The sequence below is a fragment of the Taudactylus pleione genome, unplaced genomic scaffold (assembly GCF_031769625.1).
Source record: "Taudactylus pleione unplaced genomic scaffold, aTauple2 ptg000685l, whole genome shotgun sequence".
Classification (NCBI taxonomy): Eukaryota; Metazoa; Chordata; class Amphibia; order Anura; family Myobatrachidae; genus Taudactylus; species Taudactylus pleione.
Window position 1 is genome coordinate 597,100 of NW_028285087.1, and position 21,239 is coordinate 618,338.

At 48.8% G+C, this 21,239-nt stretch overlaps 1 protein-coding gene across 1 annotated transcript in view; it reads left to right on the forward strand.

Moving 5' to 3' along the window:
• TDRD1 (tudor domain containing 1) overlaps positions 1 to 21,239 on the forward strand; it is a 197,311-nt gene that overhangs the window by 141,180 nt on the left and 34,892 nt on the right. Inside the window, exons 16-19 of the mRNA XM_088456052.1 lie at positions 739 to 909; positions 8,570 to 9,553; positions 14,166 to 14,285; positions 18,412 to 18,528. Of these exons, the coding sequence (XP_088312178.1) occupies positions 739 to 909; positions 8,570 to 9,553; positions 14,166 to 14,285; positions 18,412 to 18,528 (1,392 nt within the window). The remainder of the gene's footprint in view (positions 1 to 738; positions 910 to 8,569; positions 9,554 to 14,165; positions 14,286 to 18,411; positions 18,529 to 21,239) is intronic.

The following is a 21,239-nucleotide window of genomic DNA, read 5'->3' on the forward strand; positions in this document are numbered from 1 at the left end:
CTGTCCCCCACTGAATACTTCAGTCTCGAGTTTGGTAGTTGAGGGCACAAGACCTCAAGTCGAAAGCAGCCCATCAACATCTGTGATTGGGTGCTGGTGACAACAGACGCCAGCACTCATGGTTGGGGAGTGGTTATGCTTGAGGCCTGCTTTCAGAAGCTTTGGGCCTGAAGCAGTCAAGACTTACGATGAGTGTGTAGGGTCTGCCACCTAATCGTTTGTTCATACATTCACCAGGTTCTACCAGTTGCATGTCTTTGCATCCAGGAGAGTCCAGTTTTGCTACGAGGGTGCTTTACACTGCTTCCACTAAGCATAGGCAGTTTTGGGATGCCTCCAACATTTCCCAGTTTCCCCCAATTGCAGGCCAAAGAAAAGAGACTTGTATTAAATCTTTTTCTTTTAGGTCCAATGGGTGCCTGCCCTTTACGCTCTTGTTAATGTTTATTCGATGTTTCAGGGAGATGTTGTTCTTTCCTCTTTGTTTGTCTTCTCTATTCACAGCTGTGGGACTTAACTGAAGGGCTTCCATTAGGCATGAGGTATAAAGGAGGAGGGGAACTTTCATATGATCTAGATTTAAAGCGTCCGTACTACTCCTGTACTCACTAAGCGCCATGTTTATTCAGTGCCCCCCAATGAACTTTCAGTGAAGTATTTAATGAAAAAAATATTTTGAGTGTAATCTATTTGTTAAATCTGATGTGTTCTTTCTATATATTACTGTCTTTATGCCAGGTGATGGGAATTGGTACAGAGGACAGATAAAAGATATTACCCCTGACGGTGCCACAAAGGTCCTGTTTCTGGACTATGGTAACGTAGAAAACGTGACAGTGGAGAAACTCTGTAAAATACCCTCCAACTTTCTAGAGCTCCCGTTTCAAGCCATTTGCTGTAGTTTGGCCGGTGAGTACAGTCGTAAGTCTAACTAATTCACCTGTGCATCTGTTGGCTGGATGTGGGTATAGACCATTCCTTACTGCGGCTTTCCTTAAACTAAAATGTGTTTGAGGCCAATGCCATCCACGCATCATGCATAATGAGAAGTAATCTAATATTAATAGTGGTGAACAATCACAGCAGTCGGCTAATCCTAGCAATCAAGCTCAGCAGACTTTCTTAATAGATGGCTCCAGATAAGCGATTTCATAAGAGCAGCCATCCGGGTTTATTTCCACAACTGCTGCCTCACTGGAGGCTTCCAGATATTAACCTCAGGGTCTCTGTTAACCACCTAACTGGTGAAATGTCTCTTTCCAAAAACTGCTCAGAAATGTTAATATTTTTTCTACTTCAGGATCCATTGGGGGTCCACAGGGTTGACCTTGGGGTATAGCTGGATCTGGATCCACGGGCACCACGCAGTTAAAGCTTTGCTGCTCCCAGGATGCACTTGGGTCCGTCCTCCTCTATACCCCGCCCCCGAGCCACAGGCACCTCAGTTTTGGTTGGTGCCCGGCCGGAGTCAGGTCACCCTTGCGCTGTGGGGCTGCATAAGCAGCCCCTAAGCTTATTTTTAAAAGAAGAAATGTATGTATTTATTTCTACTCTCTTCAGAGCGGCAGCATCAGACTGTCCATCTGGACATCCACGCTGCCGCTCCAACAACCCTGCTGGCGCTGCGACGCCAGTACTGATCTGGGGATCGCAGCGGTACCCCGGAGTCAGTTCTAGCAGGGCTTCGGGACCTCCCACAGACTGCTGCCAGATTCGCCGGGGACAGGTAAGCCGCGGGCAGCGCAATGCGTTGCCCGCAAGGAAAATGCAGTCTTTAGCCGCCGGTCTCTGGGGACAGACCGGAGGCGCTAGATAGCGGTGGCGGGCTCCCCCTATTAGGAATACTCCGCGTGTCCGCTAGAACACCAGGGAGTAATGGCTGGAGCAGGAACCGGTGTCCCTGGGGTTAAAGTGCTAGCCAGGGGAGTGCGCCTTCCCTGTCTAGCGGCTCCTCCCCTTAGCTCAGCGTGCCTTTTCTCGTGTACTGGCGTCACTGAGCTGTTCCTCATGCGGCCACTCCTCCTCTGAGCTCTCCGGCGGCCATCTTCTCTGGCAGCAGCGCAGATCTCCCAGGCGATGCATGGACCGGTCCCCATGCTAAAGGACAGTGTACGCAGCGCTATAACCCTCCCAGGCACTGAATCTGGGAGGTTGATTGTAGTGGAAAGGTGCAGTGAGTATTATCTTTCTGCATTGTATGTGACTTTTGCTAGTGCTGCCTGTCCTAATTTCTGCTAACTGTCAGCTTATACCTATCCGTTTCCTTCTCCTACGGGCCGGCAGGTGTGTGGGGGAAGGGCGTCTTTCTGTGAACCTCACTTATATAAAACAAGTATTTGTGAGGTCAGTCACATACAGTTGGGTGCTACACAGTAGCATATTGGGGACTGTTCTGTTGCATACTTGTGAGTGCGCAGGTGTTAAACACCATACGTCTCTATTGTGCGATATATATATATACATTAAATATATATATTCTGTCATGTCTGATGAGGAGATTGAGCGCTCTGTGGCTCCTGTGTTGCTCTCCTGCAGACGCTGTTCTGCGGGAGTGGAGAGGGAGGATTTATCTCAGGATGGTCTGTGCAGGCGGTGCTAGCTATTGCCTGGTCCCTCTTATCCCCCTATGTCACAGGACCCTCCTTGGGCGATTTTTTTCACAAGTGCTGGTGTCTATTGCGGACAGTCTAGCAGTCCCGACTGCTGTCCCTACCAGGGCGTTGCCCCAGCCGACCGCCCCCCATTCCCCGGGTATTCCGCAGTTATTACAGTCTCCCCCCGGGTCTCAGACTGTTGGTAAGTATACGGGGTTGCCTATGTATGTTCAGTCCACCCCAGTGACGCAGCAGTCTGTGGTGCCTTTTCAGGGTTTTCCTCAGGCGGCTCCTCCAACCTGGGTGGATGTACTCTTTAACTCTGTCCAGAGTTTGGCGGCCTCATCTTCGGCTTTTCAGTCGATGTTACAGGGTGACATGCCTTCAAAGGCTTCTAAGCGTCCAGTGCTGGCTGCGCATTTAACGGACACTGACTTGTCTTCAGATGACAGGGAGGTACACAAGGACTCTGACTCGGACGCCATGGCTCAAGATGTAGAGACTATGTCCTCCATTAATGGGCCGGATTGGTTAGGGCGGTGCAGACCATCCTGCACATAGAGGATGATGCACCGGCCCCTAGGTCAAAGTATCCTAATTTTATGAAGGCTAAGGTGACTTTGACGGTTTTTCCCCTGTCTGACCAGTTGACGGATCATCTAGTGGGGGCCTGGCAGTTGCCCAGTAAGAGATTCCAGCCACAAAAACAACTGGCATCCAATTATCCGTTTCCTGAGGCTTATTGCAGGAAATGGGAAACCCCACCGGCGGTGGATTCCCATGTCACCCGCTTAATCAAAAGCGCTACATTGCCTTTGCTGTCTATCTCCTCCCTTAAGGATCCCACGGACAGGAAGGTGGAGACTTGTTCAAAGTCTATCTACTCTCTCTCAGGGGCAGTGGCCCGTCCGTCTATGGCAATCTCCTGGGTGGCTAAAGCCATTAAGAGCTGGGTAAAACTCATTAGAGGATACCTTTCCAGACGATGCTCCGGATGTCCAGAGAGCGTTAATTGGACAGATGAGATGCGGCATCCTATACTGGTGAGGCGTTATTGGACGCAAGCCTACTGACCTCTAGAGTTTCGGCGGCAGCAGTGTCTGATCGTCGGTCCTTGTGGCTGAGGTCCTTTAGAGCAGAAGCAGATTCTAAGAAGGGCCTGGAGGCCTTACTCTTTAATGGGGAGTTATTTGGTTCAGACTTGGACAAAATAGTGGATACTCTGGCTAAATCCAAGTCAGCTTTCCTTTCGGGTTCAGGGTAAGGCCAAAGGTCAGTCCTTCCCGAGGCAGTCGGCGACCAAGGCCGCCTCTAAGCCCAAGAAGCAGGCCTGGAGTGCTAGGCGCCCTTCTTCCAAGCAGGAAGATAAACCTGCTACCTGATGGGACAGGCCTCCCTCTGGGGGACCCCAGAGTGGGAGGCCGACTTCTTCAATTTGCCCAGTGCTGGCACAATACCACCACGGATACCTGGGTTCGAGAAGTGGTCTCCCAAGGGTTCGCCCTGTCTTTTCGGCACAGACCGCCCCACCAGTTTTTCTGCATGAGTTCTTCTCAGGACAAAACTATAGCTTCCTGAATCTGCAAAGCTTTGGAGTCCTTGCTGAAAGCAGGGGTTATTGTTCCTGTTCCTCAGTCACAAAGTGATACGGGGTACTACTCTACTGTTTCTGGTGCAGAAACCAAATGGTTCTCATCGTCCTATCCTCAATTGAAGTCTCTGAACAAATTCCTCCGAGTTCCCAAGTTCAGGATGGAAACGTTACGTTCCATCATTCTGGCGATGGAACTTGGGGATTACATGGTCTCCCTGGATATCCAGGACGCCTACCTCCATGTTCCAATAGCACCTTCACCAGCGGTATCTGAGGTTCGCTATCCTACAACATCACTACCAGTTTTGGGCGCTACCCTTTGGCCTTTCCACGGCACCAAGGCTATTCACCAAAGTGATGGCGACGACTGCTACCGTATCTAGACGACATCCTTTTGCTGGCGAGCTCTCTGGAGGTACTGCTTCAACATCTCCACCTGACGATCGTTTGTCTGCAAGCGCACAGGTGGTTGATAAATTGGAAAAAGTCCTCCCTGATTCCATCACAGCGGATGGTTCATTTGGGAGCCCTGCTAGATTCTCGTCAGCAAAGGATCTTCCTGACTCCGGAGAAGGTCTCCTCCCTACAGCTGCGGATTCACAGTTGCCTGAGCAGTTGCCGACTGACGGTCCATTCGGCAATGAGAGTTCTGGGGTTCATGGTGTCGGCATTCGACATGATGGAATTTGCCCAGTTCCATTCCAGGCCCCTGCAGGGGCCGATTCTATCGGAATGGAACGGGTTACCTCACCGGATCCGGTCTCAGATGCTGGTGTTGTCCCCGCAGGATCGGCAGTCTTTAGCTTGGTGGCTTCAGACAGCTCACCTAGTCGAGGGGCGCCCCTTTGTGATCCCGGACTGGGTCCTGCTCACAACAGATGCCAGTCTCCGGGGTTGGGGGGCAGTGACAGGCTCGTTGTCACTTCAGGGATGTTGGACTGCGGAAGAAGCACTTCTCCCCATCAACATTATGGAACTGCGGGCCATGTACAGGGCCCTGCAGTCTTCCGGGGCCGCTCTTCACGGAAGGGCGGTTCAAGTTCAATCCGACAACGCCACCACAGTGGCATACATCAACCACCAGGGAGGAACTCTCAGTCGGCCTGCGATGTCGGAGGTTTCTCGCATCCTTGCTTGGGCGGAGTGCCACATTCCAGCAATCTCGGCAGTCTTCATCCCCGGAGTCCTCAATTGGGAGGCGGACTTCCTCAGCCGTCACCACGTGCATTCCGGGGGATGGCCGCTTCACCAAGAGGTATTTCAACTACTCGTGGACAGATGGGGGCTGCCACAATCACAAGTTGCCCATGTACGGGTCAAGGACAAGAGACGCAGGCGCAAGTCTGGTGGACGCACTGTCGGTGAAATGGACGTTTCAACTGGCGTATCTATTTCCTCCGATATCCCTGCTGCCTCGGGTCCTCCGGAAATTCAAGCAGGACAGCAGCACACTCGTGCTGGTGGCTCCAGCGTGGCCCAGACGTCCTTGATACTCCTATCTGATGAGCCTCTCCATCGACGCTCCGTACCTTCTCAGCGTCAGGACATGTTGTCTCAAGGGCCCTGCCTTTACCCGGATCTGGGTCGGCTGTTTTTGATGGCGTGGCTCTTGAGACAGCCGTCTTAAGGTCTCGGGGCTTCTTGGGTTCGGTCATTAGTACCATGCTCAGGGCACGCAAGCCTGCTTCCGCACGGATTTACCACAGGGTGTGGCACACTTACTTTCAGTGGTGCGAGTCCAGAAACTATGATCCTCAGGTGTTCTGAGTTTCTAGGATTTTGGCATTTCTTCAGTCAGGTTTGGACCTAGGCTTTACATCTTGCCTCCCTGATGGTTCATGTGTCCGCGCTGTCTGTGTGGTTCCAACGAAGGATCCGCTACACTGCCAGATGTTCACACTTTTTTCCAAGGTGTTCTTCGTATTCAGCCTCCCTTTGTGCCTCCTGTGGCTCCTTGGGACTTGGCGGTGGTTTTTCGGGCCCTGCAGGGTCCTCCTTTTGAGCCTCTTGAATCGGTGGAACTCAAGTGGTTAACGTTTAAGACTGTTTTTCTCCTGGCGATTGCTTCTACCAGGAGGGTGTTAGAATTGGAGGTGCTTTTCTGTCGTCCCCCTTTTCTGATTTTTCACCAGGACAGAGCGGTGCTTCGCACTCATCCTGAGTTTTTGCCTAAAGTGGTTTCTAAGTTCCACATTAATCAGGAACTTGTTGTGCCAGCTGTTCAGTCACCTGATCTTTCAGCTGGTGAGGCTTCCTTGGATGTAGTCCGTGCTCTCAGAATTTGTGGACCGGACTGATTCCATTAGGAAGTCTGATCTGATTCCTTGTTTGTCTTCTTTGGTTTTCACAGGAGGGGTTGGCCTGTCAACAAACAAACTTTAGCCCGTTGGCTTTGTTCTGTTATTTGTGAGGCTTATGCACAGGAGGGTTTACCTGTTCCAGCCTCCGTTAAGGCTCATTCCACTCAATCTGTGAGTCCTTCTTGGGTGCTAGACGTGGCGCCTCTGCTGTTCAGCTATGTAAGGCGGCCACCTGGTCTTCCATTCAGACATTTTTGAGGTTCTATGCGTTTGACACCTTTGCTTCTCAGGATGCATCCTTCGGGCGCCGGGTTCTCCTTTCTGCACAGGAGAGTCCCCCGCTCTTAGTTGAACTGCTTTGGTACATCCCCAAGGTTAACCCTATGGACCCTGAAGTAGAAAACAAGAGATATGGTAAGAAGTTACCTTTATTATCTCTGTTTCTACGAAGTCCATAGGGACCACAGGGCACCCGCCCTGACGCACCTGGCTTCATATGGGCTGTGTGGCTGGACACCGGTTTTCCGTCTCCCATTTCTGTGAGTATGGTTTCTTGTGTGTTCCAGTCTTCCTTCTCTCTGTTTAGTCTCCTCCTCCGGCCTTGGCTGCTTACCAACTCCTGCTCAGACTGGGCCAGAGAAATAAGGAGTCATTGCTGTAATGTGTAGGGTTCTGATGCGCTGCTTTGGGAACATCCAGTTCCCGTAGACGCACACTAGAAAAGTTCCCTAATGCTGCTTGCTCAAAATCAATGACAGTCATTCAGAGATGGAGTCAATGCCGATATGTGTACACAGCGGAGCGATTATCTGTAATCTGCCTATGTGTAAAGTTTCATTACTGATGTTGCTTGCGGTGAGGTTTATACACAAAGTTATTGACCGGCAGGGACCGTTTGAGGGCAGCAATGGGGGGGAAGGGGGGTGATTCAAACACAATTGTGTCGCAACCGTTTTCGGGGTGTGGCTCATCCGCGTTTGCGATCCCATACACACTAAAAATAACTGTTGCGCTTTTGTGCGTAACCATAGTGAGAAAAGCAGTTTATCGACTGATCCGCGAGCAATGCTGTGTCTTTGTACACAGTCGCATTCGCTTGGATTTGTGAAGTTGCCAGTGGTCGTCTCAATACAAATCCAGATGGCTGCTATATTTGCATATTTTCGCACAAACGCTGCGTATAAATTTGCAGCAGCTATGGCAGAAGCATACATAATCTTATTCTCAGCGTGCATGCTCTCATGGGCAGGGCCTCCCCAGCACATACTTGCCTTCAGTGCTCCTTGACTCCTAGGGGTATAGTTTCTAAAGTGACACAGGGGTGGCATAGTCAGGCACTGAGCCCGCAAAAACCATGCAGGGTTGTAGAGTAGAGTAAGCTATTTTTAAAGAGAACACTGTCTCAGGTGGGGCGGGTGGGACATCTTGAGTCGGTCTAGCTGGGCTCCAACAATGTATACACAGTTATTGCCACCCTTCCCGGGGAGGGAATGGAGGAGGGTCCAGACTGGTAGGGAGGCTTTCACAATAACCTGAGACCCACCAAACTTGTCCAATTTTGCAGTAACTTGCAGAGAGATATGGTGCCCATTGTGCATGGTATATGAAAGCTCAGATGGAAGCCCCACATGCTGTCTTTAAGTATTTTTTGTCCCAAGTGGGTGTGGCCACGCTCCATTTGCTTGGCCACACCCCATCTGCAAACTGTGTCTGCCAGATGTCTCGGTCGCCCTGAGTGTGACTGGTAGACAATCACACGCTCCCCAGTTCCTTGAGCCGTACAGAAGCAATAGTGGTATATAGATCGACAGTGGGAATAACAGGTCAGGTAGTATAAATCTATCTCTCCTTAGTGTTTGGAGAACTTGAGTAATGTATAAGTCCCATTATTTGTAGTCTAAATGCACCTATTATATTATTTAAAAACTACTTTGCACAGTGTGAATTGATGTGCAGCCTGTGAAACTTTGTGTCAAACCTGTTGCAATAAAAATTAAATCATGAACATTTTGGAGTTAAAAGAAAAGGATTTCCTTAATGCCTTCAGCTTTTTCATTGTGTTCTAATAATTGTCTCTACAGGTGTGAAGCCTCTTGGAGATCAGTGGGATAAAAAAGCTGCAGACACATTTCAGAAGTCTGTCGCTGGAATAAAACTACAGGCGAAAGCGATTGGCCGCGCTAATCAGAGATACTGTATTGAGCTGGTCACGAGCGACACTGCTGCTGAAGTTATTGCAGATGTGCTTATTTCTGATAAAGTTACAGCGCGAGATGATGGCACCGCAATGGGAGCAAAATTAGCACCAGTACAGGAGCGGGCAGATAAGGTTAATGGCTCCATCAAATCTCCCAGAGATCCATTAATAACCAGGGATATAAAAATGCAGTTCCCTAATAATTCTGTCATGGAGAAAGTGGCTTTAGTTGAAGAGTCACATCCCACTATCTGTACCAAGTCATCATCTGCAGAATCGAGTCCCACTATCTGTACTTTACCATCTGACCGCAAGTCTTTATCATTTCAAAGAGAATTGCTTTCTACTAAAACAACTCCGACATCAACTCCTACAGAATTACGCTCTCCTGTCTCATTGTCTTTGAAAGACTTAAACTCAACCGATGCTGTTCCACCAGTAAGTAGGAAACTGCATTGCCCTTACTCAACCCCATCACCTAAAAGTGGTTTGCGCTCCCCTAGCTCTACTTTGTCGAACAGACAAGCTCTCGTTGCTTCTCCACCAATTCCTAGAGAGCCTTCTTCTGGTAGTTCTACCCTGATAAGTCCTGGAGTGTTGCGTTCCCCCAACTCCTCTCCACCAGTCCACAAAGAATTGCGCTCCCCAAAAGTTCCTATATCACTTCCCAAAGAACCAATTACCGTTAAACGTAGCCCATCAACTTCTACTGAACTAGAGTCCACTAACTCTACCCCATCGGCTGAAAGAGAACTGCACTCGGATAATTCTATCCCAGCAAATGAACATGTACCCTTAGTACATGGAGGACAGATGCTCAACTTTAATGATTCTGCAAGGAAACCATCTGCCGCCCTGGACTCGTCAGGTAAGCGGATAGATGTTTACGCATACTGAGCTCAGCTGATTATAGTCATTGAAGAATGCAGTCTTGTGGTGACATAACATTTATCATGTACTAAACAGTTTGGTTGCAGGGTTGCTACATATTTGTTCCATGTTAGTCAATTAACCCCATTTTTTATTTATTTTTTAATAAAGTGCTTACTACATTACTTTACTACCCCGTCCAAATGGATGACCTGCAGTTTGATGTTAATTCTTCAACCTCACTAGTAAGGTCCTTTATGCTATGGTCTCCTCTCTGACTCCTTCATCTTGTTTTTTAGTACAGTTTGAAAACACAAATACCTGGTTAGTTGGACTTTTTTGGGGGGAGGGAGGGGAAACGACCATTTTTTTTCACAGGTAACGCAAAATCGGTGTTGGTGATCATTATCATCACCACAAAACTTGCACTAAGGTAGAGGCAGCCTCAGTCTCAGTCTGCAGGGAGCCTAAGATGCATGGGTTGGGTATGATATGGTAAACGTCGATGATCTGACCATGTCATCATTCATCATGTGTAGACAGTGATGACGTTAGAATATCGATATATCATCCATAGTGGCCCAGTGGATGGCTGCAGCGTGGCTTCAGAGTCCCTGCGGTCATGTGACTGATCTTCCGGCGTTCCGGTCAGTATTTCTCCCCTATCCATAACTCTCCCTCTAGTGCCTAACCCAGTCTCCCCCAAATGCAGACGTTCTGACAGTGGCGACATTTCTCCTGTCGACATTATGAATGTTGACCTTTTGACTACATTCCAAGGTGCATGATTGCGCCCTTACTGGATTCGGGCTATTTCTTGCTTTCTTTCCCCCCGTTTTGCCTCTGTAAGTTCAATGAGACACCAGGAAACAGAGAGCGACACCTTTCTACAGTGCATGAGCAGTAGGGGGGGGAAAGCAGCCAGATGCATTTACACCCCCAACTCTGAATGAGGCCTGCGAGGTTTGGGCGATTTTAGCCGCTATATTTAAAGCTGCAATATATTAAAAGGCAAAAGTCCGTTTGTTAACTCTTAACTTGGTTTGTATTGCTTCGTTTTCTGAACAACCAATGAAAGAGCGAAGCTTTAAAGGTAAGGTTTAGGATTTGTTTTATTCATTGCCCCAGCATTTCTCCAGCAAGTGTGTTTTTGTACTAGACTAGGCTTTTACCTACTGTACTTGGGGGACACTGTACCCTGTGGTGTACAGCCTCCTTTAGGGCGCAGATACTTAAAAATATGCAGTGCTTTGTGCTCCTCCCTCTTTTATATTTACCTAACCTACAATGATTGAGTTTAGATTGAGTGCCAACATCGGGCGTTGTGCTCTCTCTGATGTTGCATTAGTAGTTTGTTCTTTTAAGTTCTTCTCTCCCTGCTTGATACAGATGTGGTTGTTTTGTGTGGTTGTTTTGAAGTGGGCAATTTGACGGTACTGCCTGAAAACCAAAAGGGCAGAGAAGGCACATTGTTTGGTGACTCTTCCTGCTTGCAATGAATTGAAGGCTCATCCGTTACACTTTACCTGCCATCTGCGTCCTCGCTGCAACTATTTTGGGATTGTGGCTGGGTGATCTTGCTAGGACTCTTGCCAACCTGGCGGTGCCATCTCTCAGATATCTGCACTTCATTTGGCCATCCACAGTATCCCTGAGCATCACATTTCCACTACGTCTTTACTGTCCATCAGCATGGGTGCTGCCGTATTGGATTTCATCAGGTGACTGATCAAGCTCATCCGGATTCCTGAGACAGCGCTCACATGACCCGGCCAGCCAATGGACACTGAGGGCTCCCTATTTAAAGCAGCCATGGACTCCAGAACACTGCCAGAACAACAGACTTCTTCTGATGTGGATTCCCTGGCTTCAGGTTTCAGTTGCTTTTGCTTTGTTCCTGTTTTCTGCTATTGATCCTGTTACACCAAGTGCCTGTGCTCCAGATAAGATTTTGCATGTACTGCAGCCTGGTTCCTCAGTTCAAGGCATATTAAACCATTATGACTTCTGTGTTGCAAATACCCCAGATCACTGGTATCTCTACTAGCATTCCATCGGCTGTAGGTGACAGGTTTCCCTGTTCTGGTTACCTGGTCGCTTGGCTTAGCACTGAGTCTCCGGTTCCATTTCCAGGTCTGTGTATCAGTATATTGGTTCCAGGTCTGTGCGCCTGTCGTCATGTTTTTGCAGGTCCTGAGTTCCTCATTTCTGCGTACAGCTCTGAGTCTTGATTCCAGTCTATCTTACTGATGTTCTGAGTCTAGTGATTTTAATTACTGAGTTCCCAGTAGTGGGTGCAAGCCCCCGAGTTCCTGAGAATCCAATGCCGGGGATGAGTTTTCACAATCTGTTCCTTATTGCTGCAGATTACAGTTCACGCTCTGGCTCATTACCTAATCTATGATCCCTTCCCTACTACCAGTGCTTCACGCTCTGGCTCAGTACCTAATCTATGATCCCTTCCCTACTACCAGTGCTTCACGCTCTGGCTCAGTACCTAATCTATGATCCCTTCCCTACTACCAGTGCTTCATGCTCTGGTACCTAATCTGTGATCCCTTCCCTACTACCAGTGCTTCGTGCTCTGGTACCTAATCTGTGATCCCTTCCCTACTATCAGTGCTTCATGCTCTGGTACCTAATCTGTGATCCCTTCCCTACTACCAGTGCTTCACGCTCTGGCTCAGAACCTAATCTGTGATCCCTTCCCTACTATCAGTGCTTCATGCTCTGTACCTAATCTGTGATCCCTTCCCTACTACCAGTGCTTCATGCTCTGGTGCCTAATCTGTGATCCCTTCCCTACTACCAGTGCTTCGTGCTCTGGTACCTAATCTGTGATCCCTTCCCTACTACCAGTGCTTCATGCTCTGGCTCAGTACCTAATCTGTGATCTCTACCCTACAACCAGTGCTTCATGCTCTGACTCAGTACCTAATCTGTGAGGGAAGCAGTCAGGAAGCCGACGGACGGAATTCCGACTGTCTAATCCCGGCGAGGGCTAAATGACAGGTGTCGAAATCCTGACGCTTGTCATTTTACCTACATCGGGAGCCCAACACCCGTCTTACCAATCGAAGGTAAGCCAGGTGCCGGGCGAGGACAGGCGCAGGGGGGGGGGGGGGGGGGTTAGATTAGGGGGTTCCCGGGGGAGGTTAGGTTAGTTTACACTCACCTTAGTGCAGTCGGGATTTTCATCCATGTCTGGCTGCCGCTGTCGGGATTTGAACGGTAAATCATACCGAACCCATCTGTGATCCCTTCCCTACTACCAGTGTCTCGTGCTCTGCTACCTAATCTGTGGTCCCTTCCTTACTACCAGGGCTTCATGCTCTGTACCTAATCTGTGATCCCTTCCCTACTACCAGTTCCCTTCCCTACTACCAGTGCTTCAGTGCAGCCATGGGGGGTGAGGGTTAGGTTTAGGGCACCCGGGCGGGACTTAGGGTTAGGCACCCTCCCCCCCCCTGGAGGGTTAGGCTAGCAGGAGGGAGGGTTAGGGTTAGGCACCCCCCCAGGGGATTTAGGTTTAGGCAGCTGGGAAGGGGGGGGTTAGGGTTAGGCACTTACAGGGGGGGATTAGGGTTAGGCACACCTAAGAAGGGTTAGGTTAGTTTATACTTATCTTAGCGAAGATCAGGATTTCCAGCGCTGTCGGGCTTCCGTTGCCGGAAACTCTGCTTTTGTTGGCCAGATTCATACCGATTCCGTTCAAGCGGTGCCCACAAAGGGTGGGGGTCAGATCTCCAACTGCTGCATTCGTGTCTTCCCCCCAAAAAGCTCAAACTGGTCTATTTACATTACACAAACAATAGCATTCTGATCATTAATTCCCTATCATACATAACTTGCATACCCAAGGTGCAATCTCTTGGCCGATAGGAATGGATCTCTGCGAATACATAAGGGAGTAGAATGATACCAAACATGATATGTCCTCTGTATCCTGAACCTTAGGTCTCCATAAAGTATATTTTACATTATTATTATATTAACTAATAACTCTATTAACCCTGATTATAAACAACTGTGTGCTGGAACGATTTTATAAGTGAATGTGTATGTACATGTGTGTAAAATTGCGTTCGCATGTGATGTGGTTAAATACACCTTTCCACGCCACAGGGTGCTTGTCGCATGTTTTTCAAACAAAGACAACAGTATCGATGGATAATTAATGTAAACGACGTCATCCAATTATATGACTTTAACGGTATGTAGTATCTTTAAGCGCTTGCAGTGTATAATAGTAATGATGAATCGCTGGTTCTGCTTGGCTCCTTGTGCACAATATGCGTCTTTGTGCTGCATTCTAAAGAAGAGAAAAATCTATGACGGACATTAATTAGTGTGTTGGAGGAAATGGGATAGATATATTCAGGTTCTGTCATGTACTCTAATGGTAGTGAGATGTGTGGATTGCTGGGGAAGCCTTCATAGCTGGCTTATTACTGTTCATTGTTTGAAATTCCTGATTTGATCCGTACTAAAAGAAACCACACGTGTTACTTCCTGTCTGCCGGATTAAAGAACGCCGTACTGCGGCCATTGTCTCGTGGGAGAAGTGGTTTGGTATTTGCATCACTAAGCTGCTGTTTCTGTTTGGTTAGGAGCCAGCGCTGCACGAAAGTGGCAATCGGTGTATTTACCAGGTAATGAAGCGTTTGCGGCTTGTGTTCTCAGCGTGATCAGTCCAGACCTGCTCTATGTGTTCCCGAAGGAAAACAGAGGTGAGATATGTGCGCAGGCTATACATTCATACTCCAGATTACGTGTCTGCCCCACCTGTGTGCAACGTCACCAGGTTGCCGCAATTTTTTTAGGGAAGAGGTATTTTTTATTTGTTATAAAAGTTTTATTGGTGTCCGTAATGGAGCTGAATGATTTTGTAGCTTTAAGGGGAGATGTATCAAGCTTTGGAGCGAGATAAAGCCCAAAGCAATCAATCAGCATCTAACTTATTTCATAGTCTCTGCTGGAAAAATGACAGACGCTTATTGGTTACTTCTTCACTTTCTCTCCCTTAAGGGGAGATTTATCAAAGCTATTATAGAGCTAAAACTAGAGAAGGAGAAAATAAGAACCAATAAGCTCCTAATTGTCGTTTTTCAAACACAGCCTCTATAGTGACAGGAACTGATTGGTTGGTACTTTATCTCCCTCTAAGCTTTGATACAGCTCCCCCTTAAGGCTTATTTGTTTTTTTTTCGTAATATATTTTTATTGAAATAAATAAGATGTAACATATCATTGTCATTGTATAACAAAAAGGTCATTTGAAAATAGGAATGATCTAAAATGAGACATAACTGTGTAACCCACTTTAGAGCCGTATTAAATTTGAGCCGAGCCGCGATACCTTTCCGCGCCCCCGACTTTTCGCCTACTTTGCCTGTTTTGTAGGCGGAAAAGTATTGCGCGCGTGCCCGCTTTACCCCGTATTCAATTTGAAAGTAGGTGAAAACGGCACCCGGCAAAACTTGAACAGGCGGAAAGTACTGTCAGGTTTGGGGAAATCAGCCTGACACCCCCCAAAAGATGCTCTGACATGGGCGTTACCTATGGTACCCCCCGATTTAGCTTGCTGAAGGTATTTGGTCTTTTTAAACGGGCTTAATAGCTGCTAAATAGCGTTTTTCTATACGTGATGCAGAATAGTATTCTGGAGTATTTTTTCCAAAAAATAACTTATCCCAGCAAATTTGGGGTACTACAAAATGGGGGTCAGCATATTTAAAAGTTGCTAAAGTAAAGTTGAAAAAAATCATGAAAAATCCATCTGGTGCAAGCACCTGCAATCAAAAAAACACTTGGGGCATACTTGGGGACCCCCGAGTCAAGTACGCTAGTTTTTAACTTTGTACACCAACATTTTTTTTTCCGCCCCCTTTTTCAAAGTCATTTTTTGGGGTGTCCTTAAGTGTTTTTAAAAAAAAATTTTTACAGTTTACCTTTGGGGGACTGTCTGAAGGCTGCATGGGGGTTCCCGCAATGTTGCACCCCAAAACCCCAATACTGCACTTTTTTTCGCCTGCTATTCATAGGCGAAACTATGTCGCCTATTGCATTGCATCGACTTTCCGCCTAGGCGGAAAGTCTTTCAAATTGAATACGGAGTAAAACCCAAACAGGCGAAAATGACGTCATCTGTGAAAATGTATCGCGGATAAGGACTTTTCACCTCAAATTGAATACGGGCCTAATGGTGCATACACACGGTCAGATCTGTCAGATGAACGATGATTTGAACGATTTTTACCAAAGATTTGAAAGATTTTTGACTGCATTAAAATGAATGGAAATCGTCCAAGTCTGACTGCAAACACATCAGATGTCAGATATCGTTATCTGACCATCGGGAACGCGCATCGTCCATCGTTCAGGCATGTCAGATATGTCAGATTTTCCTTCAGATATGAACGACTGAACGATTTTTAAATCGTTATCGTTCAGATCTGAAGGCGAAATCTGACCGTGTGTATGCTCCATTAGAGTGATTACCAATAAAGAGCGAGGGAAATGAGAGTACATATCAAATATAAACATTGACCTATACGCCCGAGCGGAGACGGAATGGGGAAGATTTACTAAAACAAACCATTTAATACCCATGCATAAGCTACACAAAATCAAAATGGAGGGACACCGTCGGCCAAAGTCGTAAACTGTACCGATGTTCTGAGAGTGGATTTGACCTGGGATGAAAGGGTGAAGAAATAAGGGAGCCATATAGAGAAAAAACAATTTGCCTTGCCCTCCTTGTCTATAGACATTTCTGTCCAAGCCATATACAGTAAAAGAGGCAGAAGGAGAGACCGGCTAGGGACATCGGATGGTCGTCTTCGCAGGCACTGCCGCTCTAGCAAGAAGAACTTTGTTTCCGCCTGTCATAACGGGAGGGGGATGGGGGATAAATGCTTCACAGTGCCCATGTGTCTCTTAATGTAATAGAGATACCTAGGCCATTCTGGATATAGCTCTGCAACGCCATGTAAAACATGTGCACTTGGATACAGGACAACATACAATGGAGGAGATCGGCTTCAGGCGTCAGACGCTTAAAGCAGTTGGTATGAAAGGAAGCCCCAATAATACAACGTCATTTAGGAGTTCGGTAAGAGCGATGTAACAGTGTATAATGCATTTCAGCCTAAGCTGCAGAAACCAACTGTGAATTTAAACTAACAGCAGCTGTCACACATTGCGTAGAGTAACACAGGGGAACTCTCCCTCCCTTTTAGTTTATATAGGTCTGTCTGGCGATGAGTGTGTTTATAAATGCGAGATGTGGAGAGAACTGCAGCAGAACGACAGCGCATTGCACCATAAAGTGCACAAGTCTCAGCAGCCTCCGCCACAGCCGAGATCACCTTGGTAGCGTAACTAGAAACCTGGAAGTGGGTGAAGAGCGGGATAGATAATGTGGGGCAGGGCTCGACAAATTTTTGTAAAATCTAGGGGCCATCTTAAAAGTTTAGGAGACAGACCATCGTCCATTACCAAAATATATGAAAGCTTGTATAGACCGCCACACATGCCCTTTTAGTGCCCCTCAACCTCCCCACATGCCATCATATCACCACACATGCCTCTTTAATGGTCGTCAGATTCTGCAACATGCCCATACCAGCCCCTGTAATAGTGCCCCCAGTAGTAAGCCCCCTGTAATAGTGCCCTCAGTAGTAAGCCCCTGTAATAGTGCCCTCAGTAGTAAGCCCCTGTAATAGTGCCCCCAGTAGTAAGCCCCTGTAATAGTGCCCCCAGTAGTAAGCCCCCTGTAATAGTGCCCCCAGTAGTAAGCCCCCTGTAATAGTGCCCTCAGTAGTAAGCCCCCTGTAATAGTGCCCTCAGTAGTAAGCCCCCTGTAATAGTGCCCTCAGTAGTAAGCCTCCTGTAATAGTGCCCCCAGTAGTAAGCCCCCTGTAATAGTGCTCCCAGTAGTAGGCCCCCTGTAATGGTGCCCCCAGTAGTAAGTCCCCTGTAATGGTGCCCCCAGTAGTAAGTCCCCTGTAATGGTGCCCCCAGTAGTAAGCCCCCTGTAATAGTGGCGCACGAACACACACACACAAAAAAAAAAAAAAAGAATACTTACCTAAGCCACGATCCTGCGTCGGCTGCCGTCCGCTGCTGTTCGGAACTATGGGAGAGACGTCTTCAATAGTGCCCTTGGGGGGAGACTGACACTGGAACTCAGGAGTGCGCTCCGGCATCTGCCGCTCCTCGTTACTATGGGAGAGACGTCATGACGTCTCTCCCATAGTGCCCGTGGGGGGAGCCGGAGCTCAGGAGTGAGCGCCCAGCAAATGGAGCCTCCCTGCGGGAGGGCTTGAAAGAACTCGGTCGCCAGGACTAAGATCTTAGTCGCCATGGCGACCAGGAATTTGTCGAGCCCTGATCTGGGGTATTGAGTCTGAAGCTGCAAGTGCGTATAAAGAGAGAGGGTATGGGGGTTGATAGACGTGTTGCAGACCTAGACGGTACCAATTATATAGACCGTCCCAGAGGAACGTCCATCCTGGAAATCTGGATTACCCGTCACAGGAAGGAAAAGAGATTTAGGCTGCGTTTTCGCTTCTCACGTGATTTAAGTGTTCGCCGGGTATCCCAAGTGGCACAAAGCAATAAATGATCATGGAGGTGAGGAGGATGACCCACAAGGCGAATACAAAGGAAACTTATAAGATTCATATCGGAACTAAAAGCTTGGTCCACTTCTTAATCCGTATAAGCAGCAGTTCCCCTGATCCAGTCCAAGTCTTATTTGTTTGCTCGTCTCCTGTTTGTCCTCTGTTTGGTGTGTGGGGTACTGCCTTTACCAGATGTTCTAATAATAATTTGTTGTGTCTATTCTAACAGTGGATGTGGGAAAGCTCCAGGAGGTGATGGTGGATATATATAACTATTGCAGTGCTGAGACAGGCCAACATGGCTACAAGCCGGAGGTTGGAGACGCCTGTTGTGCCAAGTTTACAGGTCAGTAATGATGCCATGTGCTGCGGTGCCATTTTCATATGAACTATCGGCACTAGGCGCCATCTGCTGTAGTGTTCACTCTAGCTCCGACGGCAGGCAGGGCGCCGAAGCTAGAGAGGTCAACTTTGTGCGTGCGCCGAAGGTGCGCAGGCGGCCGAAAAGGCTGAGCATGCCAGCAGCAATGCTGCGACCCGGACTGCAACTGGACACATGGAGATGTCAGGTAAGGCGATTCCTCGTTTACGGGGGAATCGCGCGCGGCAGTACTTGTTTCTGGTGTCTGAGACGCACCAGAAGCCGCCGCAGTCAGGGCCCGGGATTGTCTGCGTACTCGCTAGACCGCAGGGGCCGTATCGTCAGATGCCGGGGATCGTCAGCAGGCGCTTTTGCTGCCACGAGGCCAGCGTACCCATATGGTTGACGCAGCTTAGGGGGAGGTAGGCGCTCCCCCGGCAGCTCCTACCCAGACGCAGTCCCTACGAAGGCTTTTGCGTCTGGGTTGCTCCGCCTACTCGCCACGTGTATATGAGATGCTCACGGTCCACTATCAGTGCACTGCTGTAGCTGTTGGTCTCAGGAGTTTTGGGTCAGTCTTCTTGTATACATCTCCCATGGTTAAGGTATATAGGGGGAGATGTAAGAAGCTCAGAAGCTGTGATACCGCTTCTCCCCGATGTATGTTCGGGGGGCCGCGCAGTAAATTACAGGGGCGCTATGCGAGATCGCACGCATGCTCAGTGGAGCCGGCCGGGACTGAGACACTGTGCATCAGCAGGGCCGTAGAGAGCCCGTCCGGGCCCAGGTAAAGGAGAAGGCGTGGCCACGCCCCCTGGACAAAAAATAAAATAAAAACACTTTTACAGCGCCGCTACGCACTGGGGAGGGGGGCGCTGTAAGCCCCCCAACCCGGCTCTAAGCAGGGGGGGGGAGGCGATCAGTGTGATCGCTCCTCCCCAAAGCCATAGGAGACTGCTTCGGCTGCTGCAGCAGCCGCGAGCAGTCTCGCACTGAAGCCCAGCACAAGCTGTGTGCTGAGCTGCTGTGAGGGAGGGGGTGGGCGACGCCGGGCCCCTCTAGCAAGCCCGGCCCGGGTAAACTGTACCCGCTCCCCCCCCCCTCTCGGCGCCCATGTGCATCAGCACTAGGCTGATACGCTGCCGTCTCTAGCGGGCAGCGCCGGAGGGGCTTCGCCTTGGTAAAGAGGTGAAGCAGGAAGTGTTATAGCGGCACGGTAACGTGCCGCTGTAATACATCTGCCCCATAGAGCTGTGTATCCTACCATTCATGGTGTTTGTGTAGTTCATTTAGAGTCTATTGTAATTATATTACATATGCTTTGTATGTGACTGTTTGTTTTCTAGCTGCTATTGACACTGTCTTTTATTTCTGTCAATTATAACTATCACTATTTTTTCTCTCCATCCTTTTAGGGTGAAGGTTTTTCTTTGAGTACTTAACATTAATTTAAGAGTTTGTGAAGGCTGTCACATAGCATTGCATTTAGTCCCTTTATTGAACATGTCAAAAGATAAAGGGAAACAGGAGGAGGAGCCCCCTATGCTGGTTTCATGTAAAGCAATGTTTGGCCTATGTGTCTTCTCAGGACGTAAAGGAAGGTTTGTGTGTTTTCTGTTATAAAGAGCCACCTTACCAGTCCAGCTAACCGGTCTCTGGATTAGAGCCAGCTTGGGTATCCTCATTGTCCCAGGTAATGAAGCAGTTTGTGGATCTTATGGCTGCTCCCACTATGCCTCCTTGGATGGGGTGTACACAGCATGCCATGTTTGCACTTCCTATGCATCCTTCCGGGAAGGATGTTCATAGCCATTCTAGTCAGTGCATGGCGCCATCTAATGTTAAAAGCAGACTGGTAGTTACTAAGGCGCCTAAGCGCAAGTTATCTTTTTATCAGTCTGCTCAACATATGGATTCAGACGCATCATTAGAGGAATCAGATGATGTGCAGGGTTCCTCTCCAGCGTCTAGCTCGGGGGAGGAGGACCATCCATCCACAGTGGATGTTTCTTCTTTGGTGAGAGCGGTTAAATCAGTCCTAGATATTCAGGATGATGTACCAGCTCATAGTAAGAAGGCTCCAATGCTTAATCACCACCGGAAGGTGGCCAAAACTGAGTTTCTACTTCAGGGTCCATAGGGTATCCACAGGATACCTTGGGGGTATAGGTGTGACGTCAGTCGCTGGGCACCATAGAGTTAAGCTTTTCAGCCTCCCAGGATGCACTAGGGTCCCCCTCCTATACCCCGCCCCCGAGCCAAGGCACCTCAGTTTAGTTTGGTGCCCGGCCGGCGTCGGGTGCACCTGTCGGAGTGGGGGGCTAGAAGAGCCCCTGAAGCTTTCTTCAGTGCAGCTGTGGCTGCACATCTGGATGTACAGCATGGACAGTCAGTCCTGACGTCCATGCTGTCTTCCCTACACCCCCGCCGGTACCAGAACGCCGGTACCGATCCGGGGATGCTGGTGAGCATCTGGGGTCACAGCTAGCGGTGACCCCAGATGTTCCGGACCATGGCCGGATCCAAGGGGGACAAAGGTAAGCAGCGGGGTCCCGCGGTGGGTCCCCGCTGGTCACATGGTCCTAAGTCCCCAGGCAGGGGGCTCCCTGGGGACTGGCTGCAGCGTGGAGCCAGGCGACCAACCTGCGCTTTCCACTACCCCCTGGGACAGCGGACCGCAGCAGAGCGGTAGCGCT